A 21,166-nucleotide genomic window follows, 5' to 3' on the forward strand; every position below is an offset into this window, starting at 1 on the left:
TTGGCGTAACTCGTCAGACTTGCGCAATGATATTTGCGTTCGAATTTTCCTCTTTCATTCGCGGCGGGTGCAGCACAAAAGGGGCGCGCGCCACGTGAAACAAGAACACGGCTCAATTAATTACAACGGTTACCTCTTGACAAATACGACGAGCCGCTCAAACCGGCGCGAGTGATGATCGGCTTCGGGCCCAGCTACCGATCCGGTGGGGACAGCGCGCTCCGCCACCGGCGCTGGCCCTGCGAAGCATGATGAAGCAGGGGCCGTGCCCTGGGCCGCTTCACAGGCAGCACGGAAAACGTGCACTGCAATCGGCGGCGATTTACCGAAATGCTCGAGCGCTCTCGGGTTAGGCCTAAGCGGACAGAAGCCACCGACCCTCGCGGACGTGCGCCGAACGAGCGCGGTGTAACGCGCCGCGTCGGGATGCATCGATTTCGGGCGGGCCCGGCGGGAGAGGCCGGGGCCGGGGGAGCCTTCCGCAACGGCTGCCTACCCCGAGACCCGAGCCCCGGCCGAGACGGCGACCGTGACAAGCCCGCGCGGAGAGACGCGAGAGGTTAGGCCTACTTACCTCCAAATCCTCGTACGTCCTGAAGCTGAGAATGGCAAAGCCGTCGATGACATCCTCCTCAAAGATGGGCTCCTTATTCCTTTTCTTGCGGTTCGGAGGCCTAGGAGGCTTTGCGGAGCGGCCGGGGGATTCATCGCCCTCATCGGCGCTCTGGCCGCAGCGCATCGCCTGCTTTTGCATCCGGGCGGCCCTTTCGCGGCGCCGACAGCGGGAGCCCCGCACTTTGGCTTCGCCTTCCATGGCGACAGACAACGCGGCGGCGGCGGCCGCGGCGGCCGAATCAACCGCCGCGCCTCCGGGAGCACATCGCCAGGCACATCCACACGGCGGTTAATCCAAGCACGGGGGACACACTAGATCCAGGCACGGGGCGACGACAATCCAACCGATCACCGTTCGACGCACGAATGGACGCTTTTCTTTTTTGAACCGGTAAACGCCGTCCGAGCACTCGACACGAAACCCCAATTGTTCGCTTGAAATGGCGGAGGGAGATGGCCGGAGCTCGAACAGGCCGCAGCGCGCCGCGGCTCCTTCGGGAGGAAGTGCCTCCGCCGGCCGGCTTGGGAAAATAGTGCGCGCGCAGCCCGCGCTTGCGCTCTCTCCCTCTCCGCTCTCGCGGCTGCCGACGACGCGCTCCCCTCGCGACGGAATGCGCGCCTCCACCGCCACCGTGCGCGCCGGCGGGTTCTTCGCCGTTGTTGCTTCTGCTGCCGCCGCCGCGGCTGCTGCTGCGCCGCTCGCGCGCGCGGTGCCTCGCGGCGAGCACCGGTGGAGGAGAGGACTCCTCCCGATACAATTAGGAGAGCGGCTCATTTGCGCGCGCGCGATCAATGCGAAGCGCGCAACACGAGACCTAAATCACGCTCCTCAGCTGCCGCTCCTCCGGATCGCAGGCCCGAAAAATGTGGACCTCTGCTACGGGGTAAGTCACGTGCGCCTCTCTCCTTGGCCCGCCGCCACTTGTCGTTGCTGTTTGCTCCGGGCCCGGGTCTATGAACGCGAGCTTTTCTTTGCTGTCATAGCACTTGTTCAGCTCTCAGAGGACTTTTTGTGTTTGGTTTTTTTTTGCGACCGTAGTATTGGAGTTATGTGTGGACGTGGTGTTACTAATCGATAAGACTGTATTTATGTGGATATAAAGTTGTCAACTTTTTATTGCAATGACATAAGCTGCACAACATTCTGCAGGGGATGAAATAATCAGACAGGGAGAGACAAATGTGTGGTACACTTTACTGCGTTCTAACTACGGAATTCCGAGGCTGATATATTGCTTATTACAGAATTCTTATTACAGCTTTACCTTGTAGGAGGCATATACCGCTCACTTAATTTTAGTTGTCCGCGATCTTGAATCGTTCATTTAGTTCATACAAAGATGCAGCTACAGATGAGCTGATTCTTACTCTTTTTTTTTTTACTTTGTTCGGTAAATTAAACAGGTACGAGAGCAAACAATTACATTCTTTCAGAACATTCATTCTGCGGCTGATTCTTCCGTCTCGGTGTAGCTTCGTGCGAAATTATTTCTCTTCTCTATTCGCTCCCGTAACTACAGGAACTTACGGTCCCTTACCGAAAAATGTTTCGTACCTTCTTTCTTCTACATTTTGCGGGAAATAGCTTCAACTGCATTAATTTCAAATTCGCTGCTGGTCAATATCAAATGTCAGTGACTAGGACAGAGCATGTTACATGTTGCAAAACGACTTGTGCTATGGCATGCTATTTCGGGTGGTATTTCAAAGTGCTAAGGTTATAACACAGTATTGAAATCGATTGAGTGGTGCTTTGTTAAACAAGAATGGCGTTCGATGCTGCCGCGCCTTGGAGAAGCGTGTGTGTGCGTGCAAACGCGTCCGTGTGGAAGGTTCAGATCAATTATTTTCCGTCAGGCGAGACGAAGATCCATAGCGGTGGCGGGCCCCGAACTGTCGCCTTCATTGTATGCAGAGGCGCATTGTCAAACGGCGCCCATCCTTTGAGAAAAGTTTCGCAACTCGCACCTCGGCAGCAGGTGCTTTTCAATGGGGAGCGCTTGCGAGAAGGGCTTCTCTGTACACAGTGGCATGTGAAGCGCTCGCTCGGAGGCACATCGCTCAAATGCTGCGCTCAAGTGACGAAACTGCAGAGCCTTTTGCCTAACGCGCCTTTGAAGGTCGCTAGCTAGCGCGTTTGGAATTGCTTGTTTTCTTCCTTGTTTCTCTCTTCCTTTCTTTTTTTCTGTCTTTCGTTGTTCATTTCTTTCTCATGCCTCTGTGCAGGCCGGTAAATGTGTTATGTCGCAGACGTTGCGCCTATAATGCACTTTAAAAAGTGGCTGCTGACGGTTAAAATATTTTTCATGTGCTTTGCACCCATTTTTTTCATTTTATCGGTGATGGAATGAGCATGTTGAAATTGAACAAAAATTGATGGATGTCGGTCTGTGATGGTTCGTTATGGTGAAGCGGAATTATAGTTTGGCTGGACCAGAAAAAAAGAAGTCACTACCTGAGATGGGAACTCACCCGCTTGTAGCGTAAAATGACACCCGCGGGCAGCGGTAATACATACGCGGTTGAAAGCAATAAGGTGGCTATCTGCATTCTTGTTTCTGTGTCGTTTATGATGCAAACAAACGCGGAGCAGTTGTTACTGAACGGTTTGTTGTGTTCTGGTGCTCGGTAAAGTTATTGACGTTTTGGTTTACGACCAAGCGAAATAAATGCGGATTCATTAGACATTCAAGCTCAGCGCATTTCTACTATGATGTAAATGTTTTATTGAGGTTATAAAGGGGGGCAAAGGAGGCGAGCTTCGCTGTTAAAAGTTTGAATGCCTTTATTACTTTCTGTGCTTTGTAGGCTGGGGCAACTGCGGGCGTCGCCTCCTTGTGGTCTTCCGCTTGAACTCGTTCTCCGGGTGGCCAAGGCTCTGACCTTCCTTGTCAGCTGGAGCTGAGCGCACTGACGTGGAGCGGAAATTTGGCTAGTTGGTTAGTTGATTAACAAGAGACAAAGCAGCGCATTCACGCGTACGTGGCCTTGTTTGATTTTTCTTTTTTTTTTCTTAGCCTACCTCTGTCGTTCGCAAGCTGCAACTTCGAAGGGAACGCTGTGGGGATGTAACCTGCATATAGCGCTGAGTAAGGGAGAGGTTACACAAGGTTATCTCCGTGACTCTGAACAGGCGGGAACGCAGTGACCACGGACACATTCGCATACATATTCAGATCATGGATGCAGAATAGATAAACCGGAATATAATTATCAAGATAACTAAACAGGCAGTCTCTTACCTGTGTCCACCGAAACGACGTCATACGGAGCCGATAATTTTCTGCCGTAGCCGCTAAGAAAGCAACAAAAAAGGATACTCTTTTAGGCCGAGGTCCCATGTACTCCATCCATTAATTTTTAACTTTATTTGAGGGTAAAAGAGAGTCCATGTGGTTGCCTATAAAAAATATCTTGTTTAAAGGGGTCCTTTTAAATTCGCCCCTGGATTCCAGTTGTAGCCTAAAGTCTAAGCGCGGAGTGCAATACGTTTAAGCAGTCATACGTTCTATTTCTCGCCGTTACCTATACTGTGGAGAGTGCACTGAAACGATACCTTTTACTTTTGTTTTCTTTGCTCAGGGAGCGTAAAATCTGTTAACTTTTGAACATTCTTTTCGGAGTCAGAGTTTAATATCACTGTCAACGTTATAATTTCTGGGAAGGATGCAATGCATCCCATATATAGTTGTTTTGATGTATAGTGGTTTACACAGAGAAAGACGAGTATTAGAACGAGAAGACTTATTTACGTATTTTACCAACCAACTTTTACTGTTAGCATGGAATCCAAATTGGAAAGAACAACCTGCTTAGAGTCTCGCTTACCGATTATACTGAATAGTCAAATAAGCTTCTGCTACACGTACAAAGCGCTAGGAATCGCCGATCTACCAACATAGGGTTAGGATCCAGACTGCCGCCTCATGCTTGATCTGGGGGGTCTTAAATGGGCTGCCCATACAGGAATTAAATTTAGTGGCAAATATTCAGTGTCGGTTGACATCAGCAGAACCGGCTGGACGAAGACACATTCGTCTTCTATCTCTGCCAATTATCCAAGATTATTGATAATTCTGGGAAAGAAAAATGGTCTGTTTTTCCAGAGTCACACACAACTTTCAAGTGCATTAACCATAGCTGAAATAGATAATGAAAAAAAAAAATGGCTGAGGCTTAACTTGGTTAAGCCTGGAGAATGCGAAGCATCATCCTGTCGCGTAATTTGGAGGCGCACAACCACAGCGACGGCGCGAGGTGGGCCCCCGTTTCTCCACTGTCGTGACGTCATCGTGTCACGTGGTGTGACGTCATGTATCACGTGATTTGGAGGCGCACAACCACAGCGACGACGCGAGGTGGGCCCCCGTTTCTCCACTGTCGTGACGTCATCGTGTCACGTGGTGTGACGTCATGTATCACGTGATTTGGAGGCGCACAACCACAGCGACGGCGCGAGGTGGGCCCCCGTTTCTCTACTGTCGTGACGTCATCGTGTCACGTGGTGTGACGTCATGTATCACGTGATTTGGAGGCGCATAACCACGAACGGTGAAGGGCTGAAGTGGTAGCTAAAGTAGTATGCTTCGCATAAAAGAGTAAGGACAGGACTCACGCTAGTCGTTTTTTGTGTTAGTTAAACTACCTGAAATTAGTAACCAACTAGATTAAGAGCATTTGCAGTTGCACACGGACTACATCAATTCTCTACCGTGGAGCTTTTGCATCAAAACGATGTGACAATAAATCTCTTCTCGCAGTAACAGCGCAGAGATTTACAAGTCCTGGCTTGCCAAGCGCGGCTAACCTCCAATTCCAAACACATAAAATATCGCGCTGTGTCACAGGGCACAACAGAGACGTTGCTCGGAGCAATCAACAGGCCAGGAAGCACCTGCGAGCGCCGGCAATAAAGTTCACGCGAGGGTAAAAATATTCACGACGAGCCGAGAGAGCATCAGCCCTTGAGAGACAAGTGCGCTCACAGCTGTTGCTCGCCGTCTGAAAACTTGGGCGCGCGCGCGCAAATGCTTTGGCATTACGTTCGCGCAATACTTACACAATGTGCCTCACCTTAGAAGTGCCGATCTGCGAGTTGAAGCGGCCAGTGGTTATGGCTTTAGGCCCTGTTCACGCATGCCTCACCCGCTCACCGTAAATAACGGTTGGAAGTTCAGCAGGGTAGTTGTCATACGGATACGAGAGAACGCGCGCTCGTTGCGTAACACAGTCATCCGCTTACTTGTGTTTTGACAGTGTTGTGTTTCTACCCCCCCCCCCCCCCCCCAACTCTCTTTGTGTGTTCCCGTCACATCTGTATCCACTTAGGTCATGCCCAGAGGCAGTGCGTGGACGCATTCGACTCCTGGATTCCACGTACCACCACTTCTGCCTAACTGCCACGACTTGTTTTCCGGAGTTCCCCTTAAACGGCACCCAACGCAGCAGTATTGACCCTGCGACTTTGTGTGTGCATCTGTCAGGGTGACATGTCTCAACGCCTGCTGCCACCTGCGGAGACGAGCGTCTGCCAAGCGTCTGCCATTCAACCGCGCCACGCGCTTCTGGACACTTCCGAGTATCCAAGTGCCTCAGCGGATGAAGCGAGGTGACGACGCTGCAGGTGTTCGCCTTTCGACGTTTCCTTGGAACAAGATATGGGATCCTACTAGCCCGACAATACGGACTTCTGGACTCTTCCGAGTACCAAGCGCCTCAGCCGAGGCAGGTGATGAAGAGGGGAACGACCTTGGAGCACCCGGACGAAGTCCCTACGATTGGTCGGAAAAGGCGGGAAGATCTCGGGAGGGTCTATTTAAAGCGCTCGACACGCTCATCGAGGAGCCATTCCATAAGCGATTCCCTGAGCGATTCCTTCAGCGTTTCCCTGAGACTTCTCAGCTTTTACCTTGTGTGTCTCTTTTTGTAAATAATCATGTAAATATGTGAATACAGTTTTTCCTTCACTTCCCCTACTCCCTGTCTCCGGCCCACGTTCCTTCACCCTTCGGCACTGCGGCGGTGCTCCTGGACCCGATGCCTGGTGGAACACGCTACTTGCACGGCAAAACATATCAACAGCAATACTTTGATTTGAGCTAGTTGGTTGAAGCATGACATGTTTACGCAAAAGGCGTACTGGCGCTAAAAAACGGAGACAACACACACAACAGGACAGGACTGGCGCCAACTTCCAACTGAGTTTATTCACAGAAAAACCACTTAAAAACCACACTGCATGCAAAAAGTTACAGACAAACCAGATACAAGGGGTGATTTAACAAAGATACATGTGCTAAACGGACCAAAGCAATGATTATAACGCTGACAAAGACCCACTAAGAAACCTAATCTCTTTATCTGACAATGACACAGATGGCTGGCTTATGCAGATATCGCCCCTCTGCTTGATGCAATAGGCTTCTATTACTTCACGCTTTAATCTGTCTTTTGACCTTGCAATGAATTTCGTGTTCTCAAAACCGGGAGGGCATTTCTAGCTTTTGCAGTGAGTGGCCATGTGGCATCGATAGCCATTTTTTACAGCAATCTTGTGCTTCCTCACTCTTTCATTATAGCACTGGCCTGTCTGGCCGATATATTCCTTACCGCAGCTTAGAGGAACAACATACACAGCATCAGCCGTGCATTCAGTGGCGCGGATTTGGTGTTTTTTTTTTTTTTTTTGCACTGCCTAACCATTATGGCACAGAGCTTCGATGCGCAAATTGAACGCATTCATAAAGCCGGGTACCCAGAACACCTCATCAGTAGTATCAGTGAGGACCTGGTCAAGAAGCGCAAGCGGACGTTGATGGGAGAACAGGGTCAAAAAAACAAGGATAAAGAAAAACAACCGACGGTGGTGATTCCCTATATTCACCGGCTTTCGCACAACTTGAAGAAAGTGGCTAGCAGATATAAGATCAATGTGGTGCTTTCTGCTCCCTGCAAGCTGTCGCGCGTTTGCACTTTCAACAGAGTAAGAATGGTTAGGCAGTGCAAAAAGAAACACCAAATCCGCGCCACTGAATGCACGGCTGATGTTGTGTATGTTGTTCCTCTAAGCTGCGGTAAAGAATATATCGGCCAGACAGGTCAGTGCTATAATGAAAGAGTGAGGCAGCATAAGATTGCTGTAAAAAAATGGCTATCGCAGCCACATGGCCACTCACTGCAAAAGCTAGAAATGCCGTCCCGGTTTTGAGAACACCGAATTCATTGCAAGGTCAAAAGACAGATTAGAGCGTGAAGTAATAGAAGCCTATTACATCAAGCAGAGGGGCGATATCTGCATAAGCCAGCCATCTGTGTCATTGTCAGATAAAGAGATTAGGTTTCTTAGTGGGTCTTTGTCAGCGTTATAATCATCGCTTTGGTCCGTTTAGCACGTGTATCTTTGTTAAATCACCCCTTGTATCTGGTTTGTCTGTATCTTTTTGCATGCAATGTGGTTTTTAAGTGGTTTTTCTGTGAATAAACTTCGTTGGAAGTTGGCGCCAGTCCTGTCCTGTTGTGTGTGTTGTCTCCGTTTTTTAGCGCCAGTACGCCTTTTGCGTAAACATGTCTTGTTGTGTTTTGAGTTTTGTTGCGCGGATGTTGAGATTTCGTTCGTCGCTTTCTTACTGTGATTACAATTAATTCTTTCTTGTTTTTGCAAGCTGAACAGTGTACCACACTCAAGCGCCACTTTGCACAAGGCTTCCTTTGTTGTTGTTGTTGTAAGCCGTGTAGTGTACCACACTCAAGTGTAACTTTGCATGCTAATCGACGCTGTCTGATTTGTTTGCCGGAACAATGGCGATTGACCTTGCACCAATATCGCATTGACTCGAGTTCAATGACCCTTAGTGCCACACGGTACGTCGGCTGTATTCTCGTTGGCTTTTGCTGTCCTGAATCCTGTTCATTGTCACGGTTTCGTCGGGATGCCTTGTTCGTGGTGATCTGTTTTTGTGTCAGCAATGACTGACCGCGCACAAGCAGTTACACACGAGGAGCACTAGTGATTGTAGCGGCGCCTCTTGTGTGTCTAGTCATGTGATCTTTCTGTCTGATTGTAAAGCCCCTTATTGTGTATGACTCAACTGAGGCTCAGTTAGATGCACGCCCGGAAACCGAACTTGAACTCATGTGCCCACCACATATACATGCTCGCGCATCCGCTCCTCACACATTGCGCGCACGCATGTACAGACACGCACGCTCGTTTACAGATGGGAACGGTGTTGTAAATCCCCCGATACTTTTAGTTTTATGAAAATATTATGAAGGATAAAAAAAATGGCTGAGGCTTAACTTGGTTAAGCCTGGAGAATGCGAAGCATCATCGTGTCGCGTAATTTGGAGGCGCACAACCACAGCGACGGCGCGAGGTGGGCCCCCGTTTCTCCACTGTCGTGACGTCATCGTGTCACGTGGTGTGACGTCATGTATCACGTGATTTGGAGGCGCACAACCACAGCGACGGCGCGAGGTGGGCCCCCGTTTCTCCACTGTCGTGACGTCATCGTGTCACGTGGTGTGACGTCATGTATCACGTGATTTGAAGGCGCACTACAGCGACGGCGCGAGGTGGGCCCCCGTTTCTCTTCTGTCGTGACGTCATCGTGTCACGTGGTGTGACGTCATGTATCACGTGATTTGGAGGCGCACAACCACGGTGAAGGGCTGAAGTGGTAGCTAAAGTAGTATGCTTCGCATAGAAATTTATTTCGGCATAAACGGTACAGTTTGGTTGCAAAAAGATGCGCGTACCAATGGGGTTCTCCTGATTTGAAAATTGTCCAACCTTGTTTATCTGTTACAAGCATGAGGTTTCCGCAATGAAAATTCTTCCGCGCGATTCGCGCCTACTTTTGTATTATCCCAAGCAAATTCAGCTATACAAAGTTGCGAACTTCACTCGAGAGCGAGCCTACTATAAATTGGCCAAAGTTTCGGCCATTCAAAAAGGCATTTTTTTTGTCTTGATTCTGATATTTTTACATGTAATACTCGTGTCATTCCTAACTTTTCTCAGAAGGTATTGTGCTTCTAAAGCTATGTATGTTCTTTGTGCTTTTTCCAAACAATGCAAATTGAGAACTTAGTAATAATAATCCAACTTTTTTTACTCACAGAATGGTTGCCAGATACTGGTATAGAAGCGCCGAAACGTTTTGTACTGCGTTGTTGAAAGCGAAAAATGAATTTGTGATTAGGCTATGGCATTTGCAGGGACACTTGTCGAGAAGAGCTAAAATCCGTGATTTATATTTCAAACGCCGTATATTTTTTGGTATTGGTGTCAAATCAATTATGCAAATTACGTAACTTTAATTGGGGCTAAATATGACTGCACGCGCCATACCGGCAAGCACTACAACACTTCGTAGGCGAGACATTTTTCGAGCTAACTATAAGAAAGCAATCAATAAAAAAAAAACAGGCATGTATTTGGGACAGCGCCCACGTACCCGCCGAGGAATGATTCTTTTGGTTTTGTACACTATCTCAAACCGTGTACCAAACTACCGTGCCGTTATAGCGTCGGACACGTCAAAACTGTTAGTCAGCGGACTTGAGTCCCTCTAAACAATAAGTAGTATAAAGGGTGCAAGCAGTCCTCTGGCTCACACCCTTTCATAAAAAGGAGTATACTAGAGGACACCATACTCCTTTTTTATTCCCATATAGGCGTATTGCTGTTCAGGGCGTACACGAATGCAGGGAGAAAGTCCGTTGACTGCCACAGCGGGGGTCGCTAGATGCTCTGGAATGTTCTGTTCCTGGGAGAGGGGCTCTCTTTGTTCCCGAGCGAGGCATTTTTCAGCCGGCGATAAAAACAGGCCTAGCAGCGCAGCGATCCAAAGCAGAGATCGCGATAAGGATGCGAGACAAACATTTGGCAGTGTTTCGGTCTTCTCCTGTGGGATGGGGGGGCTTGGCATTCACTCGAATTTTCCTCCCAAGCGCGGCTCTTTGCCGCGCCGCTCCCACACCGGTTAGCTGCGGCCACTGGCCTGTCTTTTTTCTTCGTTTATTTTTTGTCTCCTTAGCTTTTCCGTTTAATTCGCCCAGGTTCCTGCACGGCATACTAAGAGGGACTTACACGAAAAGGGTGCGCAGGCACTTGCAGGAGTGAATTTAAAGTTCGCAGAGGATGTGGCGCACACAGCGAACGTCCCAATTTTGTATTCGAAGCAAAACTGCTGGCAAGTTTCGCCTGTTTTCGGGATGAATGTGTACAGCGTCATCCGTCAGGCTGACATCTTTGAATGTGCACTGCACACAATGAAACTAGACGCACGCAGAAGAGAGTATTGTTGTGCGCAGTGTTAATCATGGGAAGTCTAGCAACTGGGCCGTCTATCAACTCTATTACGTGCTGGCCTCTGTTAAATGTTAGTATTCGGGCTCCCACGTTTATTCTGATATGCAATGATCCGGCCACTCCGGACACCTATTTTAGGTTATAGACATTTCCCCCTTGACATGACCACAGTCGGTGAGTGGCTGGCTAGCACCGAGGAGGTTGTATATATGTCTTTATACGTAACCTCCTTGGCTAGCACAAACCGAAGAAGTGATCACAGAACACTTCGGGCGTCTTTCGCTGTCGTTTCTGACGTCATTCTACGGCATCGTGCTTAATTTTTAAGGCGAAAGCCGTTAATGTCTCATCGTTGTAAGCAGCAGTTGTCGACAGAAATGTCACGCTTTTCAGTTGGTCGAAACGGTCGGGACGTCACAGTGCGCGAATTTCAAACGGGGCCAATTGTACTCTAGCTAGTAACCAGGCAACCAATTGAAGGGATCGTATAGTGATGCTCCAAGTAAGTGGGACTGAGCTTAGTTAATTGCTTAATTACTCAATTAGCCTAATTAACATTTCTAGTCAGGCCATATAAATAAATAAAACCGAGTAAGAAATTGGTCGAGCTCGGGAATCGAACCCCGGTCTTCGGAGCGTGAGACGAGCATGCTATCCACTGCGCCATGCCAGCTCGATGGTTTGGGAACAACAAAGGTGCGTCTAGTGAATACGGTGTCTTCGCTCACTCCCATCCTCCTCCCTTCCCTTCTGGCGAGGTTTAGGTGTCCACCGAGATGTGAGAGACAGATACATTTCCTTTCCTCAAAAACCAATTTACCGACGAGCGAGGCATAGAACCGAATGGGCGATGGCGTTGTATGGACTCCTGGAAGCGTTGCAAGACGCTGTCGCGTTCCACTCTTAGAGGCGAAGCTTAAAATCTTAACCACACATCAGTGACCGCACTTTAGGTCAAAAAAGTGCCCCCCTGAATTTTGACGGGTGTCCACCGAGATATGTGAGACAGTTACTGCGTAATTTCCTTTCCTCAAATACAATTTTCATTTTCTTCATTACGGGCCATCTTTGTCTTTCTTCTTCCACTCCCACTTCCTCCCTTCCTCTACGGTGCGATTCAGGTGTCCACCGAGATGACAGAGAATTACTGCGCCCTTTCCTTTCCTCAAAAAGCGTTCAAAGGGCAAGGAAGGCATCGCGCCGAACGGGTGGTGGTGTTCCGTGGACTCCCTGGCACCGCTACAACACGCTGTCGCGTTCCACTCCTAAAGGCGAAGCTTAAGCGTCACTAATCAGCAGTTAATTAGTATTCAGGCACAAATCAGTAATTAACCATTAATTAGTCATTTGTCGTCACTTAATAATTAGTACTCAATTACATGTGACGCCACCAGTGCCACAGAAGCAGTCAAAGGGGTGCGGAAAACGCTTTCGCCTCTACGCACTTTAGACCGTCAAAGTGCCCCCTGAATTTTTTTGCTTTTACTATCGGTGTATCGCCACCACGCGTGGTAACTCATGGTTTTAAATCTCGAGAGAATGGCCAGCTAAAGCCAGCCCCGAAATCAGCTGCCGAAGCCTTGCGGTGAGCAGCTAGGGATTATTAGCCGGGTGAAATTTTTAATTGCGGAGGACTCGGCACCTAAGCTTTCCTCGGCTCTTGACAGCCTGGATACTTGGCTGTCAAGAGAAGGATACATGGAAGACCGTCGGATCGCGTTCCTTTAAACATCGTCCTTAGCCGATTCCATTAACGAAACGGGCCAACATTACCAAGGTTACCAGCATATGCGTAAACACAGTAATATCAGCTAATAGGAAGTAGTGTTCTACAATGAGGGAATCGTGCGAAATAAACATGTGTCCGGAAAAACTGGCGAGCTAAGCTGGGTTTATTGCATAACAATGTTATACTCTTGAGTATATTATTTCTACTCTGTATGCATGTATTGTTTATTTTTTTTTAATTGCGCAATATTTTTCTCCTCTGCTATACTTGGCTGCACGTCGTAGCACAGAGATCCTTCCTGAAAGAGGCATTCTTCTGTACAACAAAATAAACGTTCAAAACAACATCAACAACAACAAAAAAACACACCCTGACCCAAGGCAGCGCACGCAATATCGTTTTCATTCAGAGAGGTATTTCACAAGTCACATCGAAAAGCACTGTTGCTGCGCACGCTTTCGAAAGCCCCATTGAGAACCCCGTTCAAGAGCCTATGCCCATTGCAGAACTCATGGCGTAAGAATGCGGTGCCTTTTGATGCTCTTTATTTTTTTGTTACTTGGCGCCATTCCTGCCCCTTATTAGCTCGCTAGATAACCATTGTTTGATTTGCCCAATCTGATAGTGCGTATCGATCCTTGGCGATGTAGCAGTCCCGTCATCAGAGGGCTTATTGCTGTTGCTACGCTCTCGATATTATCTTTCGCTCGCCTATCCAAGCAGCACTTTCGGCTCCGGAACCGTGAAACCTCCAGACGCATGTTTTGAGCTGTTCACTTTTACTGTTCACATTTTATCTGTTCACATTTTATCTGTTCACTTGCATATATCAGGTCAGATATGTTAGCGTTTTCCCTTCACATCTCTGTGTCTTCGTAACCATGGAACTCTCTGGTAGTTTTCTCTAGATTTTTTTTTTTTTATCGCGGCTGCAGGAACCCCGCGTCAAGCGATTAGATGCACACAGCTTCGCGTAGTGCAAAACGGTTGCCTGCTTCTTTTGTCTAATCTTTCTATCAAGCTCTTCAAGTGAAACAAGGCTAACGTATCCGAACAGATTGCCGATGCATTGTCTCTGCCTGAAAGGCAGAGATTCTTGTATATACCGGAGGTAGAGATAAAATGATGACCTCCACAATACTGCGTAAGAATGCAGAGGTCGACTGCAGACGTTATAGGATGATTTCGTTACACGTGCTTCTTTGCAAAAGGAACCGTCAGTGAGAGCAGGTGTGACGCTCAGCGGAAAGCATGGCGGTCATCTCGAGTTCAGGTCATTCACCTTATGTGGCAGCCGTGAGTGAACAAAATTTCGCATCTTTGTTATTTTCTCGCGTGTACAACCGCGCGGAAGTACTTACGCACTGGAATGGGCGCTAGCTTTCACATACCTACACAAGGAATAGTTTCGAACCTTTTCTAGCTCAGCGCCAGGATCCAGGAGCGCCTTACGTGTATATCTGCTCGAGTTAAGGCGCGCTACCAGTGCCGACAGAAGGAGGCCAATGGATCGCATTTTTACTCGCAGCCTGGGTTAAAAAAAAAAGGGGGGGTCATGGGTTTTGCTTTCCAGCTCTGTAGCTGGTCACTCACTGCAGCCGTGAAACTCCAGAGGACCGGAAGGGCTAGAACGCGAGGTCTCGTCATGCTCCAGAGATTGTGATAATGCGTGTTGGAATGAATTGCGTTGCAATTATGTACAGCGGTTATGTGTTGTGTTGACGTGTAGTTGTGATTATGTGTTTTGTGATGAAGTGTAGTTGCAATTATGTGTTTGGTGATGACGTGTAGTTGTGGTGTGTGTGTGTGTGTGTGTGTGTGTGTGTGTGTGTGTGTGTGTGTGTGTGTGTGTGTGTGTGCGTGTGCGTGTGCGTGTGCGTGTGTGTGTGTGTGTGTGTGTGTGTGTGTGTGTGGTAGTCCTCCGGTGCCATAACGGCGGCCTGTGCGACGCTACAAGGCAAGAGCAGCAACGGAAACCCGGGGGTCGACATGCTGGACTGTTGTGCTGTACTGTGTTGGGTTTGGTTGGGTTAGGTTTTATTGCACATAAGCGACGACATGCTGAAGTGGAAGACGATGAACTATGGTGGAGAACTGCCATTGTGCGGCAAAAAAAAAATAGTAATAAAGAGTTTGTATGACACCGGTCACAGGTGTTGCATAGGTTGTCGCCTTGGGAGTAAACGCGCTGGACGGGGTTGACTGCTTCGAGGCAGACTGAAAGGCAAGAGCTCCCCAAGTGGTACAGGAATACGAACCGAAGCCGTCGCGAAGAATTTAAGCAGTGACGGTGGCCACGTTGATGCCACTCCACATGCCCGTGCTATTTCATCTTTACTTTTATTTTTTTTTATTTTTTTCTGGGGGGGGGGGGGGTGCAGATACTAATACTACTATGAGGGGAGCAGGTCCAAGAGGCTGACGAACCGACAACACCGTGTCCTCGCCTGCTGCCCTTGTTCTCTTACCTGCACCGCCTGTTTGCGTCAGGCACCCTCCCCTTCTTCACTAGCCGCGTTTACATGAACGCGACAGTAGCGCATCGCATTTCCTTGCGTATCTCGCGGGGCCGATGCGCTAGTGTTTGCGCGTACCGCATCAAGTCTGGCGGGGCTGAGACGCTTCGCCCATTGCGGAGGGGGGAGTATTGTATAGCCAGGACAGGGATGAGGAGAGACAGTTACTAACCAGTTTACATTCACCGCTGAAGTCGACTTGTCATTCTCGATCTAGCCTCGTCTGGCGCATTGATGCGACGCGCTTTCCTAATGCGTTGTCACAGTTTACATGATGCGATAAAAAAGTTGATACGATGCGCTGCTGTCGCATTTATGTAAACGCGGCTACTGTGGGCCTGGTTTGTGGCCCCATGACCACCGCGCATGGTCCCAGAGGAAGAGGTTTTCTTTCTGAAAAAAAAAAAAGAACGTAAACGACAACATTGGCCAGACAGAGAACGCGTTGGTCACAGAATAATTATTGTCACGTAAAAGCATGACGACTGGAGAATGCGCTGGCCATCCTTCGGTGCGTGGCAGTACAGGTCCTTCGAATATTAGAGGGAACAAAGTCTGAGCGTTCGGTTAATGATTACTTGACAGTTTTGTGTTAAAAACACACATTTCGCCGTATTCTAACTTGTTCCCCATAAGTTCAGTAAAACACTTATATTCTTGCCGGCTGCCAGTTCCCCATAAGTTGTTTTTGACTTCAGTAGAGAAACAACCGAAAAAATTGTCATTTTGGGCAAACTCGTGGTTCACTTTCATATTTAGGGGGACCTTTGCAGAAGCAGCACAGGCTATCACGCTACAGGAAGCTAACATGAACTGTTTTACAATAAGCTGGTTATAAAAAGAAAAAAAAAAGAAAAATGCAGGCTGCTCGCAATTGTCTGTGTTCATTATGGCCTGGTGTCGTGATTTTCGCATTTCGCATGCACAGAGTCTATTTCGCCTCAAATTTCCGGTCAATTATTTCATTCTCGAGAGTCTAGAAAGTTGCCGGGTTCCTTTTCGTTACACTTATGACTGAGCCGGTAATTAGCCGGCAATTATTGTTAATAACACTCATGAATTGTACGTCCTTCCTTTCTCTTTTGTAAAGACGCTTATAGGTATCTGCTCAGCGTTCAGCTCGTTGGTCGTTTGTATCTTGTGTCGACTTAAGACTACGCATCTGCATATTGCTTTCACGTGAACTTATCTTTGACATGGAAATCACAATTTTCCTTTCAGCCGCAGTCCGCTCTAAATTCTAAGCACGTAATCCCAGAGGTGGCCGTTGTGCGTAGAAGTGAAGCCGGCGCAAAGGATATGCGAGCGAGAACCGAAATTAAGAATTCTCTCTTGTCGGCGCACACGACGAAGGTGCTACGCTGGGCAGGGGGCTCATGAAAAAAACATAAGATGCACCTGAGGTCATTCGTTAATGCAAATTATAGCCTTGACTGTACTTACCTGCAGTTTTTCTCCGAAGCCTGTAACTGAACCTGCACTTTGCTCTGGAAGAGTTGTTTTTCTGTTTTTTTTTTGTTTTTTTTTTTACAGCGCACATCAGCACACTTAGAAACTTTCTGGCGAGAGATTCTACGAAAACCTTGAATGATGCCGTGCCGGGAAGTATTGCAAAAAGAAACAAGAGAATGACACATGTCTGCAAGCGGCCAATTCAGCGGCTCTTTGGATGTCCATTTCGATGTTTTCCGTTACGACATAATTTATGAACGATTCCCTCTTCGCTTCTCTTGTTTTTCTGCTGATCAGACAAGCGCTCAGTGCTCAACTTTATTTTTTGTTTTCTCCTTCGTGCAGTTGCAACCAACCCTTATCAGCGGGCGTGCAGTCGATGCAGACTCAAGAGTTCAGACAAACTGCTCTGTAAATAATAAATAAACGGTAACGGGCCACTGACCGCCGGTAACCGGTGCTTGTGACAAGCTAAGCTTGCTCACAGCATAACCGTATTCGGACTTCTCTCGAAGAGTCACTGAAAAAGGAACTATATTGTATAGAGGACAGGAACCTAAATAATATAGCGTGTCGACAATGCCCACCGAAATTACAACCACGGTCAGTGATGTGAGCTCAACTGCATGCTGTGTTTCTGACAGCCGCTTTTCCCTAAAATGAAAATAAAAAAGAAAAAAGGATCAGAGTTTGGTGGGAGAAAGGGCAAACTCATACTTCCACCAGCAAAAGCAACCTCAGAAAGGACTTTTGAAGAAAATATACAAGTGCAGGCGATTGTAAACTTCCACGGCAAAATTGCGAGGGCACTTTGGCAACTATAGTGTTGTGAGGCGAAAGCCGAAGACAGTATGCCGTGACGGTTTATTTGAAATGTCAAGTTGAATACGCAGTAGCGTCCAACTTAGAGAACTCCAGACGGATCCCGTGTTTTGAAAGTCAGCGCGATGATTGATAAAAAAACTAAAAAAACTTGGAGATCTACAGATTCCGCGTCGCACGCGTGGTAATCAAATTAATCACTCTTAGCTACTACTCAAAAGCTGCAAGAAAGCAGCCACTTTATATATAAGCAGACGCCAGAGCTCATTAGTGGCGTCCATCTCCCTGAAGAAAACTGCCCGCGCGGTGAATTTCGAACAAGAGCTTCGCGGCTTGCGTGATTGAGGAAGTATGGAGATTTGAACACCACCCACGACGGGAATCGCTAACGACACTCAGGCGTAATTAATATTTCTCGCGAATACGTGAACTGTAGCGTCGCATCGCTGCCTGCGCGTTTGCGCAACGGCCCGAGCAATTATTGCGCTTTACATATCTGCCTCTTGCTTTCGGAGATGGCAGAGCTTATGCGTTGTCAACTTTATTTCTTTTTTATTTTTATCATATATCCGCAGTGGAATGAGGAAAACGTCTCTGCGTGGCACCAGGGAGCGAATCAACCTGAGCACGGTTATACCGCGCTTTTAAGGCGAAAGCCTTTCTTGGCTCATTAGTGGCGTGGACGGAAATCGAAGAGAGAGGCTGTCCACAAAGGTCGTGGGTTCGAGTCCCGTGAAGGTCGTGAGTTCGAGTCCTGTGACGGCCGTGGGTTCGAGTCTTGCTAATGCCGTGGCTTCCAATCCTGTGAAGGTATTGGGTTCGAGTCCCGCTCAGGTCGCGTAATAGAGTCCCGCAGAAGGTATGGGTTCGAGTTCCATGAAGGACGTGGGTTCGAGCATGAAAAAGGGAAGGAGAAAGAGAGGAAAGTGAAAGTGTATCGCATTTTCGCCCTTAAGCAGACTTAAGGCAATCCTGTAGTTTTTTGTGTATGCAGAGGCATCAAGTGAAGCCCCATTACACCGTGGTTTGCGCCGTCCGAAACGGAGTTAAGCGGTAGCGGGGCTTGCAGAATTTCTATATTTATTTTATTTATTTGCATATACTCCAGGTCCATCCCGGGCCCATGCATGATGCAAGAGCCATGCAGGTTCTAGAGGTGTAAGCGTTGGATGTATTAGCAGGCTGACTGTGCTAAACTGCTTTCTAAGACGAGCGAGATTAGGCTCGCCGTATAGTTCAATGTCCTTCATCACGCATCGTAAACTTAGTTCGTAGCGATTATTGCCTATGTAACCACGAATATGTCGCAAAGAAAAACTGCAGATTCGGATTTAAAACAATGGAATCTGGAAGGAAGTGATGCAAATTTACTCAAATATCGGGGGAAAATATTTCTCAAAACCAGCAACATTCTCGTGAACTGAGTTTGTCCGTTCATGCACCCTCTAGGACAATATGTCAACAATGCCGCTGTGTATAGCGCCTTAATTGTTACCCTTCGTGTTCTATAGGTGCTGTCACTACTAGACTGTCTCATTACCGTCTTTGTTACATGCTGCCTCGTGCCTGGTTCTGTAGCTGCAATGTAGAACTGTCTTGTTTCCGTCTATTCATTCCCTTTCTTTGCGTCTTCTGTTGTTGTTTTGTGTTTGTTTTCTTGCTGGCGTGCATACTGCTATTTAGGGTTCCCCGTTTTTGTTGCATGCTGTCTTATGACAAGTTCTCCCACTGGCTGTGCGGAATGCATCTTGATTTTTTTTTATCCGTTCTCCTCAGCGTGTGTGTTTTTTTGTTATTTTTCATTTGCTTTCTTGCCGACGTCCATGCTGCTGTTTCGGGCTCCCCGTTTGACACTCAGTTAATATTACCGACCCGTTGTGTCCTGAACTAAATTGTGTTACTTGTCGTGGCTATGTCGTATTGTGTACTACGTTATAAGTCCTTGTTCGTTTTTGTTCGTTTTTGTTCACTTTGGCAAAAAAAAAAAAATTGCTGGCAGCAGCCTCTCCCAACTGGCACCAACCTGTTCTGTAATATAATAAAGAACGCCAAATAAGAAAACCGATCGACCAGAACCACTTACAGATACTTCGCCTTCCTTCGAGCCGCGGGACAAGTAAGTGGCGTCGATAGCGGCAAATGCACCTCACGATAGTAACCGGCATGGATGTTAAGCGGTGGTCACAGTACGTGTGGCATACCAGCTTCCTTCGCTGCTTTGCTCTGTATATATCTGTGAAGTCACCGTCTGCCTATGCACGCCAGACGCCGGCGAACTCCCCATGCCTGGCATGACCATGGCGAATCGCGACTGAATCCCGGGGAGAATTTATTAGTCTTGGTCGGCCGACGCAGGAGCTAAGTCGTTTGTCGCTAATGTGGGCACTTGGGCTCCTGAGCATAAGGCGAAGTCGTCCGTAATAACGAGACGTGAACGAAACCGAAAAACAAAACAAAAAACGAAAACATTTAGTACTTCATAATGACTCTGGCTGTGTACTTCTATGAGAGAAGGAAACTTTTGATTTCTTCAAAAGTAGCTGCCCTGTTTTGTTTATCTTGTTTAGTAGTTATCGTACTCACTGAAGAGCATTGCCTGGCCTTGATAGGCCGCCAATCCTCACCGTATGCGCAAAACTGCCAGCTACGTCTGTACGCACAGCAAGTCATTTTTCAGGCTCATCTTAATGTCAATGAAACTAAATTTCTGATTACCCGCGGCGGTGGCTCAGTGGTTACGGCGCTCGGCTGCTGGCCCGAAAGACGCGGGTTCGATCCCAGCCTCGGCGGCCGAATTTCGATGGAGGCGAAATCCTAGATGCCCGTGTACTGTGCGATGTCAGTGAACGTTAAAGAACCCCAGGTGGTCGGAATTTCCGGAGCCCTTCACTAAGGCGTGCCTCATAGCCTGAGTCGCTTTGGGACGTTAAACCCCAATAAGCCAATAAATTTCTGATGCTGCAGGGACTCCACTAATTCATCCATGTCTCGTTGCGTCTCGTGCCTTGTGGTGCTCCTTCTGGTCTGAGGCAGCTGCGAGCCGCAGTGTCGACAGTCGCATTGAGTGAGCTGTGTTTACGAGTTAAGGAGGACCTGTAACGAGCGCGCTTGCATCTGTCAAACGTAAGCGCTACATCTTGACGTCTTGTTCAGCAACAAACGCTCGTTTATAACCAGCATTATTCACAGTGGTGACAACGGCAGTGATATTGTTTGTCTTGTTTGTCGCAGGTGTGCACATGTCAGCGGGGGAAGCAGGCGGCGTCGCCGGGCCCCAGTGCTCGACAAAGCGGCGGCAGCTGGCTGGAGCCCAGCAACCTCCTGTCAGCTGCAAACGATGACTCGTTGGCGTTGCGTTTTCTGTTGGCGGGACCGGTGCTTTGAATGGCGGTTGATGTGATGAGCTTTATTTAACGCAATTAACCGGTTGTACAAACGCCTTCAGAACGAATATACCGTGTTTACTCGCGTAATGGTAACACTCACATAATAAGCGCAATCCATACTTTGGCTGTCAGAAAGATTTTTGTTGCGAAAGCAACACTACGCTAGTCGCCGAGCCATTTCGCGGAGCCGAGGAAAGGTCATACTGCGCATGCGCGAGGAGCAGTGACGTCACACGGCGCACAGTTGCGCCGCCGCGCTCGCCAGTTGCGCTTGCTCAGCAGCGGCGCATAGCTAGCGTGCTGTGGCCACCGCCGCTGCCGCGCGCTCTCC

The 21,166-nt window shown here is 48.2% G+C and overlaps 1 protein-coding gene and 1 long non-coding RNA gene across 7 annotated transcripts in view; one reads left to right on the plus strand and one right to left on the minus strand.

The window, feature by feature from the left end:
* LOC149364353 (uncharacterized) overlaps window positions 1–1,087 on the minus strand; it is a 387,789-nt gene extending 386,702 nt beyond the window's left edge. For all 5 annotated transcript variants that reach the window (XM_089574301.1, XM_089574300.1, XM_089574299.1 and 2 more), the window contains exon 1: window positions 575–1,087. In XM_089574301.1, coding sequence (XP_089430427.1) covers window positions 575–814 — 240 coding nt within the window. In that variant the 5' untranslated portion in view covers window positions 815–1,087. The remainder of the gene's footprint in view (window positions 1–574) is intronic.
* A 44-nt stretch (window positions 1,088–1,131) lies between these two features.
* On the plus strand, window positions 1,132–20,922 carry LOC149364356 (uncharacterized). Of its 2 annotated transcripts, none has more exons than XR_016289177.1 (3): window positions 1,132–1,499; window positions 3,424–3,593; window positions 20,681–20,922. It is a non-coding gene; the product is annotated as an uncharacterized LOC149364356 (long non-coding RNA). The 2 variants fall into 2 exon arrangements; XR_016289176.1 differs by having other exon boundaries at window positions 1,140–1,499; window positions 3,424–3,554.
* The last annotated feature ends 244 nt before the right edge of the window (window positions 20,923–21,166 follow it).

The sequence above is a fragment of the Amblyomma mixtum genome, chromosome 2, assembly GCF_055824585.1.
Source record: "Amblyomma mixtum isolate Tamu chromosome 2, ASM5582458v1, whole genome shotgun sequence".
Lineage (NCBI taxonomy): Eukaryota > Metazoa > Arthropoda > Arachnida > Ixodida > Ixodidae > Amblyomma > Amblyomma mixtum.